This window comes from Helianthus annuus, chromosome 3 (assembly GCF_002127325.2).
Source record: "Helianthus annuus cultivar XRQ/B chromosome 3, HanXRQr2.0-SUNRISE, whole genome shotgun sequence".
Lineage (NCBI taxonomy): Eukaryota > Viridiplantae > Streptophyta > Magnoliopsida > Asterales > Asteraceae > Helianthus > Helianthus annuus.
This window is the reverse complement of record NC_035435.2, coordinates 151,551,639-151,570,814: the sequence shown is the minus strand read 5'-3', so window position 1 is coordinate 151,570,814 and position 19,176 is coordinate 151,551,639. Positions and strand designations below refer to the sequence as shown.

At 36.1% G+C, this 19,176-nt stretch overlaps 1 protein-coding gene across 1 annotated transcript; it reads left to right on the top strand.

The window, feature by feature from the left end:
• The first annotated feature begins 2,420 nt into the window (after positions 1-2,420).
• On the top strand, positions 2,421-15,868 carry LOC110930144 (TATA-binding protein-associated factor BTAF1). The gene is made up of 28 exons (XM_022173376.2): positions 2,421-2,600; positions 2,801-2,994; positions 3,614-3,708; positions 3,830-4,047; positions 4,124-4,178; positions 4,254-4,335; positions 4,436-4,773; positions 6,668-6,776; positions 6,874-7,489; positions 7,583-7,715; positions 7,846-7,914; positions 8,013-8,224; positions 8,311-8,548; positions 9,092-9,262; positions 9,352-9,777; positions 9,921-10,349; positions 10,434-10,553; positions 11,132-12,138; positions 12,891-13,380; positions 13,479-13,547; positions 13,631-13,735; positions 13,818-14,048; positions 14,147-14,410; positions 14,506-14,555; positions 14,646-14,755; positions 14,826-14,908; positions 14,999-15,208; positions 15,296-15,868. The coding sequence occupies exons 2-28, from the start codon at positions 2,946-2,948 to the stop codon at positions 15,461-15,463; spliced, it is 6,147 nt and encodes a 2,048-aa protein (XP_022029068.1). The 5' UTR covers positions 2,421-2,600; positions 2,801-2,945; the 3' UTR covers positions 15,464-15,868.
• Positions 15,869-19,176: the final 3,308 nt, after the last annotated feature.

Genomic DNA, 19,176 nt, shown 5'->3' with positions numbered 1-19,176 from the left:
TTAGTAAAATAACGCTAAAATTAGTGCACTTTCACTTTTGCCCCCCGAGCGCCCACACATATATACATTATATGCGCATACCGCAAACGGGGTGACTTATTTTGCAAACATAAAAAGAAATTTCAAGATTGTATAACCTGACACACCCACGTCATACTCAATATTATTTATAAGTGACTGTAACTTTATTGATTTTTAAATAAAAGTTAATTAGCAGTTTTTTGTAACTAATTATTTTAGTCACATTTTATTCGGTCTTTGTAAAACAAATTAATTATATATCATATATAACAAGAGAAAGGGTCCCATACAAGATAATTTTTTCATACGAAGTCTACGAGACAACGATTTGAGGACAAGTGGCATTGGCTTGAAGGGTAATTTAGCCCTTTTCACTTGAGACAATTTCCCTCGTTGATTTTTAAACGACTATAATTTTTTCATACGTTAACATTTAAAAAAATTACATCGTATTAATGAGCATTTCATTCTCTTTAATTCGAGCAACCTATTGCTAAAGTTTTCTTAAAAAAAAAAATACTGGATTTTGAATACACGTTATTCCATTACAAGCATATTACTATAGTTATGTAACAACCCTCAAAAAGGCCCCATAACAAATCATACGCGTACGACTAGAACCAGGACGAAAAACGAGAAAACCCAGTTTTGAGCATCATCGCGTGACGCGGTGCTTCCTTTTTCGCCCGGAGACACGTGTTGCCACGTGGCAGCTACATGGCAAGCCTACGTGGTGACTCATGCCACCTAAGCCCTAGATCACCTCGTCGCGCGACGCGACGATGATGAGAAAGCTGGTTGCGTGACGCGGCGGCTTTAATTTTCGACTATAAATAGAACGAAGATTGGACATTTCAATCTGTTCAATTTCATTTTCAGTTTCAGTTTCTCGCTCTCTCTTTCTATCATTTCAAATCCCAAAACCCTTAACCTCAAAACTCTGCTCCGTAAAAAGTGTGCTAACCCCGATCACTAGTACGATACCTTGTCCGATAGATCTCGTGATTATCGTTAAAGTTGAATTGGGTTAAGACACTAATATATGTTGCATTGTGTGTTTATCTAGGAACCCAGGACTTAAACAAAGAGGCAATAACTAAAAACCCTAATTCTGCAAAGTGAGTCATTCTCTCTTATCAAATGCTTTCAAACCCCCAAATGTTTTCCAGTTGTATTTACAGTGATTAAATCTTTGTATTATGAAATTACTGTCGGTATATGAGGGTTTTGTATACACTACTAGTCCAGTGTTGCTATTGGACAAAGAGTTCGCCAATAATAATATGACCACAGTCATAGGAACTGCCACCGTGACAAATACTGATTTGAGTAATTCATAGATATAAACAAATGTAAAAACTATTAATGTTGTAAATTACAATGCTGTGTCTTTTTATACAAATGAATGAACTCACCAATATTTTTCGCTGATTAAAATGTTTTAAACGCGTTTTAGGTGACTTACCGTGAAAGTAAAGGATTATGCTAAGAAATACTGAAAGCTTAATTAAACTGACTATGTTAACAGAATAAAGAATAGAAAATGTGTTTTGTAAAATTAAGGTTATCCCTATAAAAAAACCTATGGTTGTAAAATGAGTTTTATTCCATCTGTTTAATATTAAAACTTTGGTGTTTTACAACTCTGAAACTTTACTAACTATGGTTTTGATGAAATTTCTCCGCTGCGAATTTAATAAACACCGGTACCACTGCTGTATCTGCCCATGGCTCCCGCCCAGGGTGGGGTCGGGGGTCGTGACAGATTATTTATTAGACATACGGGTCAATCAACTTTTAGTAACATATATTAAATTTTTTTAATGGTGAACTAAATCACCGAATAAGCATCTAGGATGTCTTCAATCGAGCAAATGCATCCTCTCCATAACGGTCAGAGTTGGATACATACTCGAGCCACCTAGCCACCAGTTCCGGGAAAAACCCGCCTGCACGAAGGCCCACCGCAGTAAAACCCGGTTGGTTCGGTTTCGAACTGAGGACCTCTGGAGAGGCCTAGTTCTAAACTTAATTGCCACCACCAATGTCCTTCAAAGTGATGCTAGTGGGCGTTGAACTTGGACCTCAAAGAGAGAAACTAAGTGAGTAGGCACTAGACCAACTTGTCATGACAACAAGTGAGTAAGCACTAGACCAATTTGTCATGACAAAGTGATGTCACTTGATGTTGTGACGATAGTGCAGTTCCTGAGTTCCGCCCTTGACTATGTTTGGCTTGGTTCGATACGGTGTACGTAAATAAGTCAAAAACGATTTGAGAGCACGCAACTCGTTCCAAAAGTCCACTCGCACAAAACGGGTCTAGGACCCGTACAACCACGGGTCACGAAACGACGTCATTTAAGATTGTAAGAAGTTATTATAAAGTGAAGGGTGGGATCTCAGTTATCACCATAACCCATCAGTCCGAAACCCTCGTTCTTCTTCTTCCCCACCATAACACACCACCAAGATCAGCCACCAACACGACGTCGTATATCAATAATATCATTACCAATCATACGCTCCACTTATGATCCCCTCAAATTCCTCAATTCCATTCCACAAAAAACCCTAAGGTACGTTCAATTTCCGTTTTTCCTCATGTATTCTTACAATTCAATCGTCTAATATATTCAAAATGTCGTTTATTGTTACTGAATTTCATTTGAATTTTCTAATTTTAATGTTTTATCTTCTGGTTTTGTGATATTGTGTGATGTTGTAACTGTTAGGATAAGTTTATTTGTGAATTTTGATTTGATAATTTTTGTTGTAGGTTTCGTGTTTCGATAAGAGGAATGAAAGTGTTTGGGAGGAATGTTAAGGATTGTTCGTTAGGGAGTGATTATTGTTTGTTGTTTATTATTAGTATTTGTTTGTTAGAATGAGAATTGTTGTGAGTGGGACAGTTGATAAGAGATATGGCACAGCAATCGTCGCGGCTTCAACGGCTACTGACTTTACTGGAGAGTATCCTTTGAATACAGTATTTTTGTTGTAGGTATGTATGTGTTATTACTATCTTTAATTGGTAATTTTTAGGCTTAAGTTATATGGTTGGTTTCATTATTGATATGCCTTTGAATTGTTATAAGATCTGATGGTTTTGAACACTTTATTAACGGAAAGTATCTCGTTTCTGCTTAGTTTTGAATGTTATTATTTAAAAAGTGGATTAGGTGTTATGCATGTGTGAATAAATTATACAAAATGGGAGTTTAGCTGCATTGAGAGTGTTTAAGTACCTCAGTTCTAAGTGGTGAAACTATCTGATGGAGTTTTCGCCTTTTCGGGTTGTTTGTAGAAACACCACATGGAAAACGGTCATATGTTGGTTTTTCTTGGTACTATATGTTTACACTGATTCCTTATCCTTTTTTATTTAGTTGATATTGAGCCGACAGTTAACATACGAGATTAGATACCGTGGCAAGTTCATGGTACAAAAGAAGCACCTTAATCTAGAGTTAGGGTAGTATTAACTACTAGTTTTATGAATATGGATCTTGAAGCAAAACACTAGTAGCCAAAACAAATGGGTAATTTTCATGTCCTTGTTGTATACGTGTATTTCTTGACCTTGTTTAAGCTGGCTCGACACAAGCCACAAGATTCACTGCAGCTCGCCAGATAGGGGAGATTGCAAAATTACATCCTCAGGACTTAAGCTCTCTGCTACATAAGGTCTGTATTATTACATGGATTTTTTTTTTAATTTGGGACACATTATGGCGGTCGTACCTTCAAATTGGTTTGAGTACTTAACACATCCTTTGGTTACGGGCAACTACTTTGTGTGTTTTAGGTATCGCAATATCTGCGTAGCAAAAACTGGGATACAAGAGTTGCAGCCGCTCATGCCATTGGAGCAATCGCTGGATGTTTCAAACATTCGTCCATGACAGAACTCTTTAATCTTGTTGAGATAAAGTTGAAGGAGGCTTGCATAAATTGTTCTGTTGAGGATGTTGTTTTTTGGCCAACATCTCATCCTAAAATAAGTGCAAGCACTTCATTCCAGAGGTTATTCTTGCTCCCCTACCTACTCCCATTTTTGCTCTGTTTCAGCTATCAATTTGACATTTTATTTGATGAACAGCTTTGAACTCACTAAAGTGTTGGAATTTGGGGCTCTTTTGGCTTCTGGAGGACAGGTACTGCTTTTTTCTTTACAACTGTTGGCTTAAACTCTTGTGGATATAGGCAATTTTGATATTATTTTGTTTCAGGAATTTGAACTTGCAAATGATTTTGGCAACAACCCTAAAGAAAGACTAGCCAAACAAAAGCAAAACCTAAAACGGCGGTTGGGTGAGCTGTGAATTTGCTATATATATAGAACGCATGAATCTGGAAACAGTTTCTTTTGTTGAATTGCTTTAAACTTGTATATCTGATTGTTTATGTGCAGGGATGGATGTGTGTGAGCAGTTTATGGATGTAAACGATATGATCAGAGATGAAGATCTTATGATGCATAAATCAAATTCCACTGGGAGCGGTGTACCGCCTCAATTTTACCTACAAAGAACCGGGCGTAACGTCCAGCAGTTTGTTGTAGATGTGGTTCCCGGTTACAGACCAAGAAGGCCAAGTGCTCGTGAAAGAAATCTCTTAAAACGCAAAGCTAAAATTAATTCCAAAGACCAAACAAAAGGTTGGTCTAAAGATGGAGAACCTGACGTTTCGAACACTCAGGAATTGGTTTCTCCCAAAGGCGTTTCTTCAGATTTACCAACAACCAATTCGGTAATAAATATTAGATTTCCCAATTTGTTCATATTATTTAGAGTAAAATTTTCGTCCCTGAGGTTTGGCCAGTTTTGCGACTTTCGTCCAAACGTTTGTTTTTCCGCATCTGGATCCAAAAGGTTTGAAATCTTGCCATTTTCATCCAGCTCGTTAACTCAATCTATTTTTCTTTGTTAAGTCAGGGGTATTTTCGTCTTTTTTGTTAACTTTAAGGGCTATTTGGTCTTTTTCACTTTATGTACAATCATTCTATATCTAACAAATACAAAGAGGATGTACAGTACTTAAGATATATTGATAATTAGACATCTATTACCTTTTTTTCATCATTTAATTTAAGATATATTGATATTAGATTCATCTTCAACAAATAAGGTGAAGTGTTTCAATGGAAAGAGCAAGGAACTATAATCCATTTCACCTAAGTTTGAATTTTTTTTTTCTTTACCTTATTTTTCCTTCATGTTTATTTTTAAACTAGAATTGTATTTCAAATAAATTATTTTTTTTAGAAATAAAACAAACTATAAAGCTTCTTTGTTTATTACAATGTCTTATATGTGATAGTTTGATACAAAAATGTGCTCGCCATCTTTCTTACTAAACACCCTGTTGCGTAGCGCAAGCGTGTCACCTAATATCCTCTTTTTATTGGTTAGTGAGGAGTGGTGGAGCCAATCAGTGGATGCCATATGGCATCCATTAAGTTTCCTTTTTTATTTATTTTTAATTGCAGCCTATTTCTCTGTATTAGATTAATAATGCGAGAAAACTAACAAGCAAGTTGTTACTTTAGTGGAAAGTTAATATGAAAGCCAACATGCAGCCGAGAGTTTGATTCCCTTCGGACTTTTTCCAAGTTCCGTTTTTTCCCTAATTGAACGTCTGAACATAACTTGGACTTCTTCCTTTTATTTACTGCAAAACCAAAATTATAATAACACCCCAACACAACATATGGATTTAGTATTTTTTTAACCAAATATTTATTTAAAAAATCCATATTACAAAAATAAGTATCTTATAGGAACTTTGAAATTAATACATTATACATAGCTATAAATGGAATGTAAGTATAAATAATTCACTCCTTACATCCGAAAGAATATACATGTCTAATGCATGTCGATAACTCATTTAAGTTTAGTAATTTTAATTTTATTTAATAACTTACGTGAATTTAAAAAAACATGAATATGTTTTTGTAATCAATTTGTTTTTCTCAACGTTTCGATATAAGTATTTTGAAAAAAATAGTCATATTCGATATAAAAAAATTCTACTATCGAATTATCGGGAGCGATATTCGTTTTTATGAATTTCGACCCTTAGACTACAAACTATATACGTATTTAACTCATTTATTTTTTTAGTAACGTTATTTTTCTCTAACAACTTGCTTTCGTTGTCTTTTTAGATAAAAATAACTAAATACACGGTTAGTTTTTTCTTGATGTTCAGATATAAATTTTTAATAAAAACGGACTTGTACTTGAAATAAGTCATTTTTATTAGTAACAAAACAAAATATGTAGTTTCTTTGTTTATCGTAATGTCGTATATGTGAAAGGTTGGTAAAAAATGTCAACCACCTTTCTTACCAGATACCCCGCCGCATAGCGCGGGTGTCTCTTCTAGTTTAGCATAATATACAAGTATTCAAAAGACCGAAAAAATGAAAATACCCCTGGCTTAACGTAGAAAATGGATAGAGTTAACGCGCCGGATGAAAATGACAACATTTTAAACCTTTTGGATCCAGATGCGGAAAAACAAACCTTTGGACGAAAGTCGCAAAACTGGCTAAACCTCAGGGACGAAATTGGCAATTTACTTTATTATTTATGTCAAGTTTTAAATGTTTAAAACTTAAATCAATATATGGATGCAGTTGTTTCAGGATGCTATTCCTGATGAAGACACCCCTGACCATGAAAAAGACGGAACCTGGCCTTTTCATAATATTGTTGAACAACTCATTCTTGATATTTTTGATCCTGGTAAGCTTCTGATAGTAGATGTTCTTTTCGGTATTTTTAACTATTATGTACAGCTGTTCCCCGTTAACGTGTAATCTTCTTAAATTAATGACACCAGTTTGGGAGGTTCGGCATGGCAGTGTCATGGCTTTAAGGGAAATCTTGACACATCAAGGTGGCTGTGCGGGGGTTCTAGGGTCAGACAACATCTCTGACGGCACGTTACTAACTGAATCAGAAGATAAAATGAAAATTGACGTGAAGAGAGAACGGGAAATTGATTTGAATATGCAAGTCGGGACAGATGAAAGGGAGCCAGACCTTAAAAGACAGAAATCTGAAGATGCATCATTTGATCCGATGCATATACTGGTCTCCACCTCCACCAGCACGGATGCCAACCCTGATACGAATAAATTGGTTGTAGATACCAATAGCAATCTGTCTGCTGGACAGGCAAATGGTGAAGTAGTTGTAAATTCTGTTAAAGTTGAGTCCCAATCATGTATGGACATTGTATCCTATCCACCTACTGGAGCTACTGCTGACGTGGCACAAACAACAGATAATTGTGATAATAAAAATTTGGTGGAGAAGGTGGATGTACTCGACGGCCTTCCACAAAATAGTGTGCTTAGCAATTTGATTAAGAGGGCTAGAAGCTCTTCGGTGAAAAACACAGAACTTCTTCAGGATTGTGGAATTCGATTCTTGTGTGTGCTCTCACTAGATCGGTAGATATATTACTTCTCAACTTTTTTTAGTTATTCTCGACTTTGAATAACGTTTTTTAAAAATTGAAGATTTTTAATTGCTATTTTTTGCAGTTTTGGGGACTATGTGTCTGATCAAGTTGTTGCTCCCGTGCGTGAAACTTGTGCACAGGCATTAGGAGCAGCGCTCAAGTACATGTCACCGTTGTTAGTTCACGAGACACTAAATGTCTTGCTGAAAATGCAGGTAAATATCATGTTTGTGACTTATGTTAATCTTAATGGTCCATACATTGAAAGTTTTGTTGGTTATTTAACTTATTTTGCGCAATATCTTTTCGGTGTATGCTGTTGATTTCTTTTGCTGATTCTTCCAGCGTAGACCAGAATGGGAAATTCGCCATGGCAGTCTTTTGGGTATCAAATATTTGGTTGCCGTGCGTCAGGTATCCTTTTCATGCTCCGCAGACATCGTGTTATAACTTATAACTCAAGCTATGTCCTTTTATAGATTTTGTTAAGCCAATATTATTATCGTAAACAGGAGATGCTGCCGGATTTACTTGGTCGAGTTCTTCCCGCTTGTAAAGCTGGTCTTGAAGATCCTGACGATGATGTACGAGCAGTTGCTGCAGAGGCCTTAATTCCAACTGCATCTGCCATTGTTTCACTTAGTGGAGAAATGTTGCATTCTATTGTGATGCTACTATGGGATATCTTGCTAGATTTGGATGATTTGAGCCCGTCCACTAGCAGGTAATGTTTTTTTTGTTATTTTTTTTAAGAGTTCTGTTTTTGTTTTGAATGAGTGTGTTCTGAAGAGCGTTTGGGTTACATTACAGTGTGATGAATCTATTAGCGGAAATATATTCTCAGGAAGAGATGATTTCTAGAATGTTCTCAGCCCAAGGAATGAAAGGAAAACAAGGGTTTGATCTGAATGAGATTGTTTCTACTGATCTTTCACGTACAGTTAATTCTCAAGAAAATCCCTACATGCTGCCAACATTAGCTCCAAGATTGTGGCCATTTATGAGACATAGTATCACATCTGTCCGTTATTCAGCCATTCGCACATTGGTAACCTAACTTTTTTCATTTTTTTCTATTTATGTCGTTCAAAATGCTTGTAAATATATGAGTAAAATGCCGTTTTCGCCCCTGAGGTTTGACCAGGTTTGCGACTTTCGTCCAAAGGTTTGTTTTTCCGCATCTGGATTCAAAAGGTTTGAGATCTTTCCATTTTCATCTGGCTCGTTAACTCCATCAGTTATTCTCCGTTAAGTCAGGGGTATATTCGTCTGTTTTTTTTTTTGTTAACTTAAAAGGCAATTCGGTCCTTTTCACTTTATGTACATTCTTTAGCAATAATGTACAAGTATTCAAAAGACCAAATTGCCTTTTAAGTTAACAAAAAGACGAATATACCCCTGACTTAACGGAGAATAATGGATGGAGTTAACAAGCCGGATAAAAATGACAAGATTTCAAACCTTTTGGATCCATGCGGAAAAACAAACCTTTGGACGAAAGTTGCAAAACTGGCCAAACCTCAGAGACGAAAATGCTATTTTACTCTAAATATATTGCCTGGTTCGAACTTTAACAGTATTATAAACACAGGAGCGTCTGCTTGAAGCTGAATACAGAAGGAGTTTATCTGAATCTTCTAGCTCGTTTTGGCCTTCTTTTATACTGGTTGACACCCTCGGAATCGTGTTCCAGAATTTATTGCTTGAATCAAATCAAGAAATTTTACAGTGTTCAGAGAGGGTCTGGAGGTTGCTTCTTGAGGTGATTGATTTGACAGTAATGCATAATTATAATTCACCATTTTATTTCTTCTGTTATTATACTAACAATATGTTTTGAATTGATGTTAGTGCCCGGTCCCAGACTTAGAAGCTGCTGCTCGCTCATACATGGGATCTTGGATAGAGCTTGTAACTACTCCATACGGGTCACCATTGGATACTACCAAAATGTTTTGGCCTCTTGCACTACCGCGAAAAAGTCACTTTAAAGCTGCAGCAAAAATGAGAGCTGTGAAGCTTGAAAACGGCCTTCACCCCAATGCGGTCTCGGATTCTACAGAAGCTACACTTTCTCATGATAGAAATGGAGATCCTTCAATGAATTCTGTTAAGTTAATAGTAGGTGCAGATAGTGAAATGTCGGTTACAAATACTCGAATAATTACTTCAACAGCATTGGGAATTTTAGCATCCAAGTTGCATGAGGTTTCTGATCAGTATGTTTTTGATCCCTTATGGAAAGCTATTAGTTCTTTATCTGGAGTTCAGAGACAGGTATTGTTTTCTTACCATCAAAGATACCGTTTAGCCATTTAGGGTTAAAACGTTTAGTTGACTCGCGGACCCATTCTAATGTAAATGGTTTTGGATTTGCTTTCAAAGTCTTTTATATAAATTTATCTTATTGTTATCACTAGGTGGCTTCATTGGTTCTGATATCTTGGTTTAAAGAGATGAAAAATAAAGGCCTTTCTGGAATTAAAGGACTCGCTTCTAACAACTATGATACCCTAAAGAACTGGTTGTTGGAGTTGCTAACATGCACTGATCCTTCATTTCCTACAAAAAGTTCACGTCTTCCTTATTCTGAACTTTCTAGAACCTATGATAAGATGCGAAACGAGGCATCTCAACTTGTTAGGGTTCTTGAAACATGTGGCATGCACATGCCCATGGATGTGGAGAATTTGACTCCTGATGATGCAATGGCATTTATATCAAAATTACAACTGCCAAGTAATGATGGTGCTGCTACTGAAGATTCAGGTGGTAGGAACAATTTTGACGATTTAGAGTCTATAAAGCAGAGACTTTTGACCACTTCAGGATACCTAAAATGTGTCCAGGTTTGTTCTATGTGAATTGCATCTTATTTCATTATAGTGTTTATCGTCTTCGTAATTAGCCTCTTATATTTTTGAAATTTTCAGAGCAATTTGCATGTTACTGTATCAGCCTTGGTTGCTGCAGCAGTTGTTTGGATGTCTGAGCTTCCTGCAAAGCTTAATCCAATAATTTTACCGCTAATGGCTTCAGTCAAGAGAGAACAGGTATTCATGTGCACACGACATGTATGTACATATGTTTCAACCTATGTAATACATGTGCTATTATGGTATTTACATATAACCGAAACCGAATGGTTAAGACAGTTCGGTTAATATGTCGGTTATCGGTTCGGTTTTGGTTATGTTCGGTTAATTACCAAAAACAAAATTTGTGCAAAATTATAAACAAAATTTGTGCAAAATTATAAACTTAAATTATAAACTTAAAATAGTTAGTCAAGCATACAAATACATGAAAACACATGAAAAATACATGAAATACCCAGGAAATACATGAAAATATGTTTCAAATACATGGAATACATGAAAATATGTTTCAAATACATGGATATACATGAAAAACACATAAATATATAACTATCGGTTCGGTTTCGGTTATGGAAGAAGGGCAAACCGTAACCAAATGATTCTGGCCTTAACCGTAACCGATCTGTTAAGTCGGTTTCGGTTATTTTCGTTTTTTCGGTTATCAGTTTTCGTATGCTCACCTGTCATATGCACACAATTTTAGTTATAAGAAGCATACAATTTTTTTTCTAACTTTTTGCTTTATTTTAAAGGAGGAAGTACTGCAAAACATGACAGCTGAGGCTCTTGCAGAGCTCATATATCATTGTGTTAATCGTAAACCCGGTCCTAATGACAAGTTAATTAAAAACCTTTGTGGTTTAATATGCATGGATCCTTCCGAGACTCCTCAAGCTGGAGTATTGAATTCGATAGAGATTATCGAAGAACAAGATCTTCTTCCATTCGGAAGCAATTCTACTAATAAAACAAAACCCAAAGTTCATATGCTCGGTAACGAAGACAGATCAAAAGTGGAGGGATTTATCTGCAGGAGAGGATCGGAATTCGCTTTAAAACATTTATGCAATAAGTTCGGTCCGTCATTGTTTGAAAAGCTTCCGAGGTTATGGGATTGCCTTACCGAAATACTAAAGCCAACGGCTCCGGGAGACGAAGGGCATATTAGTCAAATTACAGATTCTGTTAAAGACCCTCAAGTTTTGATAAATAACATACAAGTGGTCCGTTCTATCGGTTCTTTACTAGACGAGACATTAAGAACCCAACTTATGACGCTTCTCCCGTGCATTTTTAACTGTGTTCGACATTCTCATGTTGCTGTTAGATTAGCTGCTTCAAGGTGTATCACATCAATGGCAAAGTCAATGACAGTCAACATCATGGGGCCCATAATCGAAAACGTTATTCCAATGTTGGGTGATATGACATCTGTTAATGCTAGACAAGGAGCCGGGATGCTAATGAGTCTGCTGGTACAGGGACTCGGTACTGACCTCGTCCCGTATGCAAGGTTATTAGTTGTTCCGCTTTTAAGGTGTATGAGTGATTGCGATCATTCGGTTCGACGGAGTGTGACTCATAGCTTTGCTGCACTTGTACCTCTTTTACCCCTGGCCCGTGGGGTCGCCCCCCCAGCTGGTTTAAGTGAAAGTCTGTCGAGAAGTACCGATGATGCAGAGTTCTTGGAACAACTTGTTGATAATTCACATATTGATGATTATAAGGTCCCAACTGAGTTGAAAGTTACCCTTAGAAGGTAATGATACAAAATTACACTTATTCAGCTATGTTGGATCTATTTACTCGTGTATAGGTGGCAAAATGGGCGCATGCTGGCTAATGGGTTGTTCTAACCGGCCATTCCTTGTAAATAGTGTTATTTATTTATGTATTAAATGATAGTACGAAAGCAATTCTAAAAAAATAATAATTATAAGAGTAAAGTGCCATTTTTGTCCTTGAGGTTTGGCCAGTTTTGCGACTTTCGTCCAAAGATTTGTTTTTCACATCTGGATTCAAAAGGTGTAAAATCTTGCCCATTTCATCCGACTTGTTAACTCCAACTCTGTTAAGTCAGGGGTTTGCCGTCTTTTTAGACATACTCTATTAAAAACGAAAAAACTATAAGAAATAAAAATCCACCTCTGTTGACCTTTATTTCTTGTAGTGTCTTTAGTCTAATAAAAAATGTCTAAAAAGACGGTAATACCCCCAACTTAACGGAGAAAAATGGATGGAGTTAACAAGTCGGATGAAAATGGCAAGATTTCAATCCTTTTGGATTCATATGCGAAAAAACAAACCTTTGGACGAAAGTCGCAAAACTGGCCAAACCTCAGGGACGAAAATGGCATTTTACTCTACTTATAATACAAAAACTATATTATTATAAAGATAAAATATTTTTTTTAAATAAACTGATAAAGAGGACATTATAAGTATTGACCACGTGTTGGTGTAAATATATATATTTTTTTCTTATTTCTAATGTATCTATTTTGTGTATAGGTATCAGCAGGAGGGTATAAACTGGTTGGCCTTTTTAAAGCGTTTTAACCTTCATGGAATTTTATGTGATGACATGGGCCTTGGTAAAACTCTACAAGCATCAGCAATTGTGGCATCTGACATTGTCGAGCGTCAGGCTTCAAGTACTGCAGAAAATCCTCCATCACTCATTATATGCCCGTCAACTCTTGTTGGACATTGGGTATATGAGATCGAAAAATTCATTGATGCATCTATCATAACTACGTTACAGTATGTCGGTTCGTCTCAAGAACGTGTTACACTCCGCTCACAGTTTCATAAATATAATGTCATTGTAACATCTTATGATGTGATTCGTAAAGATATTGATCAGTTGAGGCAGCTGTTTTGGAACTATTGTATTTTAGATGAAGGGCATATAATTAAGAATGCGAAATCTAAAATCACGGGTGCTGTGAAACAGCTGAATGCCCAGCATCGTCTTATATTAAGTGGAACGCCAATTCAGGTTCAATATTGGTTCTAATGTTTTGACTTTTTGTCGAATCTGTGATTTCATATTTTACAGTTATTTGACTTTCTAATGAAATTGTGATCTTTTTGCAGAATAACGTCTTGGAATTATGGTCTCTTTTTGACTTTCTGATGCCTGGATTTCTTGGAACCGAGAGACAAGTATGAATTACATGATTATTATTATTATATTAATATATTGTGAATATGTTATGCAACTAATGTTTGCTGATTCGATTCTCTAGTTCCAAGCAATGTACGGGAAACCGCTAGTTGCAGCTCGCGATTCTAAATGTTCAGCCAAGGATGCTGAAGCGGGTATACTTGCGATGGAAGCACTGCACAAACAGGTTCTCTTTTTATACCTTCTGTTTATTAAACGATATATTTTCTTGTAGTTGGTATGTAGCTTACATAATGTATTTAATTTAGGTTATGCCTTTCCTTCTACGCCGCACGAAAGATGAAGTTTTGACAGATTTGCCAGAGAAAATAATTCAAGATAGATACTGTGACTTGGGTCCGGTTCAATTAAAACTTTATGAACAGTTTTCGGGTTCACATGTAAAACATGAAATCTCGAATATGGTCCAATCAAATGAAGCAGAGTCAGGTGAAGGCGAAGGAAAAGATACATCCCAAACGTCTTCTCATGTCTTCCAGGTAATTTGATAGACGGGCCGGCCTAATTTTAAAAATAGTTAATGATTTAAGTATAATAAAAAAAACTATATGATTAAATGTTACGTGTTACCTTGCAGGCCCTTCAATTTTTACTAAAACTCTGTAGTCATCCTCTGCTCGTTCTCGGTGGCAAAATTCAAGATTCGCTTCCCCGACTTTTGCCCAATATTTTTGCAACAAATTCCGACGTTAGTTCAGAACTCCATAAACTGCACCACTCTCCAAAGTTGGTTGCGCTTCAGGAAATTTTGGAAGAGTGCGGGATAGGTGTTGACGGCACGGGTTCTGATGGTTCTGTTAGTGTTGGGCAGCACCGGGTTCTGATATTTGCACAACATAAGGTACGTTTAATTGCTTATATCATGTGGTCTGACATCTTTATTAGTCTATTATCTATGTTTTTTACTGTATATTGCAATTTTGATAATCTTTGTAGGCATTGCTGGACATTATCGAGAAAGACCTGTTTCAGGTCCATATGAAAAAGTAAGTCTTTACAATACTGCTTTTGTTTAAACTGCATCTTGCATTTATTGGCTTTCGAGCAGTAATAATTTTGTGCACCTATGCAAACAGTGTTACATACTTGCGGTTGGACGGATCAGTTGAACCCGAAAAGCGATTTGACATTGTTAAGTCTTTCAATTCGGACCCTACTATCGATGTTTTGCTCCTGACAACACATGGTAAGTTGAGATTTTTTCACAATATTAGAATATGGCGTATCATTTTTTTAATTTTTTTTTTCATTGGCAGTTGGTGGTCTTGGTCTAAATTTAACTTCGGCTGATACCCTAGTTTTCATGGAGCATGATTGGAATCCAATGCGGGACCTTCAGGTACATATGATACCCTAGTTTTCACATGATACGGAGATTTGGTGGCAAATGCCATATTTACGGATTTACCCTTGTCTATTTGTATTTCAGGCAATGGATAGAGCACACAGATTGGGCCAACGGAAGGTTGTTAACGTCCATCGTCTCATAATGAGAGGGACGTTGGAAGAGAAAGTGATGAGCCTCCAGAAGTTCAAAGTTTCAGTTGCTAATGCCGTCATTAACGCAGAAAACGCTAGTCTCAAGACAATGAACACCGATCAATTACTTGATCTATTCACTCCAGCAGACACTAAAAAGGTAAAAACTAACATACAGTACATACTCATGTCACATTTCTAGCCAAATGACTATCTTACCCCTATCACAACGATTATGGTTTTCCAGGGTGCATCCACTTCAAAGAGCTCTGAAAACACTGATGGATTATCGAAGGTGCCAGGTGGCGGTAAAGGGCTAAAAGCCGTTCTTGGTGGGCTCGAGGAGCTTTGGGATCAATCACAGTACACTGAAGAGTATAACCTGAGCCAGTTTTTAGCCAAGCTGAATGCTTGAAGGGTAAAATGGGAAATATTTAAGATAAAGAATATAAGTCCTTTTTGTTATCAGTTATCATCACCTGAGCCTGTTCTTGGAACAAGTCTAATATGTCGAAAGCACAGCCGCCTTTGTACAGCATACATTTTTTGAGCTAGAGCTCGTGATTTTGACAGTTTACGGTAGTTGAATTTCCTTTTTTGCCCTTGGCTCGTTTATTTAGCATTTCTTTGTTGGTATAGAAGTAAGGAATAGGGAGTAATTGAAGGAAGCAGATAATGATGATATTGTAACAATCATGTTCTGTGATGAGTAAGGGCGAAAATACCCCTATAACTAACTGATGTTTATGTTTTTTGTAGCGGATTCTTGTTACATACATTATATGTATTTGCCATGTTTTATGGCCTCATTGCATGAGCATCTTGTTTCTTTAGTTCCTGTAGAGTTTTGCAACTGCATATCATGAAACTTTGTGATTCTACAAATAGCATATTATGTCATCAAATAGCATGTCTTGATATGATGAGGTGGCCGGGCAAACAAATCCGATGAGTAACAAGGCAAACTGTATTAGCAAAATCAAAGGCAAGCATGTTGAGTAACGTCACGCTGCCATTGCTTTGCGATCTGTCCCTTCGGCGGTGAAGGCCTATGAAACCCTAATCGGCAGGATAGGATAGAAGCTGGGGAACCAATTCAACCAGTACGATCATAACCGATCTCGTTTTCAAAACATTGATCATGACTTCAGTCCATCCATTCAAAATACTTTTTAAGTGACATTTTATATGGTTTGATTTTGTTGATGGCATGCGGTGTTTTTTTTATATAGTTCTACACTTTGTATATACAAATATAATATATAAATTTAACCATCTGATATGTATTTAATTTGATTTTTATTTCAATAAATATCATTCGTTAACTTTTTTTAAAAGTTGAATACGCAGTTTGTTCAATTGTTTTTCTCTCGATGTTCCGATGTAAATTTTATTGGAAATGTTCCGATGTAAATTTTATTGGAAATGAAGTTGTATTCAAAAGAGTTTTTTGATGCTGTATTCATTTATATGATTTTATGCTTCTTTAAGAGCGCATAGAGAAATGAGGATTACTCTTGTTGGTTTGTTTCTATGTTATTATAAGTTTATTTGTCTAATCTACATGTTTATTACAAAATCTAGAATTTCAAATTATTAGAAAAAGTAGATTTGATGTTCCTCTGTGACATTGACTATGACATTGCAAGTATATATTATTAACTTTTCTCTAATCTCATCTATGATTATGGGAACTTATTTAAGGTTGATTCTCATAAGTTTAGAGGTCCAAGAATTTCATAAACTTTCTGTTTTGTTAGGGTGACAACCCATAAGTGATGAAACCATCTAAGTCTACCATAGTTCATATGGCAAGACTTGTATTTTGGTAAAGGTGTGAACCATGGAAGCCTTGGCTATCCAAACTTGTTCCACCACCTCACTTGATGTTTTATCATAATATTCCAAGTAGTTTCCTAGTCGTAAAGTAACGCAACCCGACCGCATCTCCAACACTTTCCATGATGGGTATGAAACACCCGGGTTGCCCTTACTTGACTACTGTTAGGGGTATCGGATCAGAGTAGGCTCGAGCGGAAGCGGAACAAACACACACACTAGCAGAAAATAAAGAACACGAGAATTTACGTGGTTTGGTCAAGGTGACCTACGTCCACGGGTTGCAACTAGGGTTAGGATTTTATTACTGAGGTGATACCAATTACAAAGATCCTATCAACTATTTATAATACCCAAATTAGGGTTTACAACTTGTTGACCAAGAAACCGTAAAATAGGAAACCGGATATCAGACTTAACAAAAAACTAGCGAATATACGTATCTGTTCCATATTCCATATTAGCGCATCTAGCAATAGTAGCAATAGATTAGAGCATCTATCATCTATTAGAGCATCTGTCACAATTAGAGCATCTGTGAACAGTAGATGTAATATATTAGAGCATCTATCATCTAGAGCATCTATTAGAGCATCTATGAAACACTAGCGCATCAAACAAACAATAGAGCATATGCAGATGCTTTATTCTGTTCCTACATTCCTGCAAAGCCTACATATCTAACAACTACTTGATGAACTTATTAGATAGTTGTATTTCTATTTTCATTCATGACCATCTGAATCATCCTTGTGATGATTTGTGCATTGGTGAATTCATACAATGAAGTTAATCTTACCTCTGTGCTTGACTTACATGATTTATATGATATTACATGATGGACAAATTATAACCTATACTATAAAATGTATATAATATAATTAACCGAATTCTTGATACTAATCGGATTATGAGTAGATGTCATCAACTTAGGTTATATTATCTTAGTTCTAGATTTCTCGTTTGTGATTCTAATGGGCACGTTAGGACCCATGAAAACAAATGAAAACTTAGTGTCCAAACGAGTATTTAGACAAGATATACTCTTGTGTACTTGTACTTTTATATACTTAAATTCCGAATCCGAATCTTCCACAAAATCCGACTACTCACACCCCTCCGTTTCCCCCGTGTAGGGTAACTTTGGTGTTCCATCTCCAACAACTTATCAAACTTCGCGGTTTAATCGGAAAACTACACAAAACCATGAGTGTACATGACCCCTTTTAAATTTCTGTCACTTTGGATGTAATACGTATACATTATGAAAATCATTCAATCACATACTTTATGCTTAAACACAAACAAACAATCCGATTACATGCTTAATACGTTATGCTTGAATTAGTGTATGCTAGACTATTCTTATGCTTTATATCTGTCATAACTTCGTACAAGCCTCCCTTAATATGTATAACGTTATAGGAGTAACGCACCACCCGTATTCTTGAGGTCATGTTAAGTTAAACAAAACGGTCTTATCGTTGCTACGATAAGATTACACTAGCGGAAATCTGTGGGTTGATGCTTATAGTTGCATGCTAGTATTGTACGTTAATTCTAGATAAAAATTATGTCATGTGGATTCGTTTAAACTTTTATACTTATGCTAGTACCTAAACTTGTATGCTCACCAATACTTTTTGTATTGAACTATACTTTAATATGCATTGTAGGAAATTGATGATGGTGACGATGAATGGAATCTAGTATGATGACTAGAAACGCACCTTTAAACTTTAGTACTTGTTGTATTTTGTTTTGTTTCAAACTTGTTGTAATTCTGTTTCGAACAATGTAGTTGATATTAGCAATGAAATGAAATTTTGTTATTAAATACTTGTCACATTTAGTGTTATGAAGTTCTTACAATCTCATTACTAGAATCACATGCACACAGACAAATAATAAACCAAGCGTAATACGGAACGAAACAAAAAGAGACAACCAAAAGGAAATATTTTTGGATTTTTGTTCTTTTTTTTCAATTTTTTTAGGTTTTTAATTTTTAAGGAAAACAACTAACTAACACTAAGCGCACCGATTCCCCGGCAACGACGCCATTTTGATCGATGTCGTAAGGTCGGTCAAAAATATAATTAAAAGTGTCCTATTCACCTTTACTAGTAAAGAGCAAGCAGGGTGTCGAATCCACGGGGAATCAGTGGAAAGTGTAAAAGTTCATTGCTTGTGATGATTATCTAATTTAAAACTAATTGTTTTTTTGCAAATTGTGAGAGTGATTACGAAAAACAAACTTAACTAATGTGGTTATTAACAATTATGAGA

Coding starts and splice junctions, on each gene's coding strand:
- LOC110930144 (XM_022173376.2), top strand. CDS start 2,946: ATGGCACAGCAATCGTCGCGGCTTCAACGGCTACTGACTTTACTGGAG. Junction 4,774..6,667: donor ATTTACCAACAACCAATTCG/GTAATAAATATT, acceptor ATATGGATGCAG/TTGTTTCAGGATGCTATTCC. Junction 10,350..10,433: donor GATACCTAAAATGTGTCCAG/GTTTGTTCTATG, acceptor TGAAATTTTCAG/AGCAATTTGCATGTTACTGT.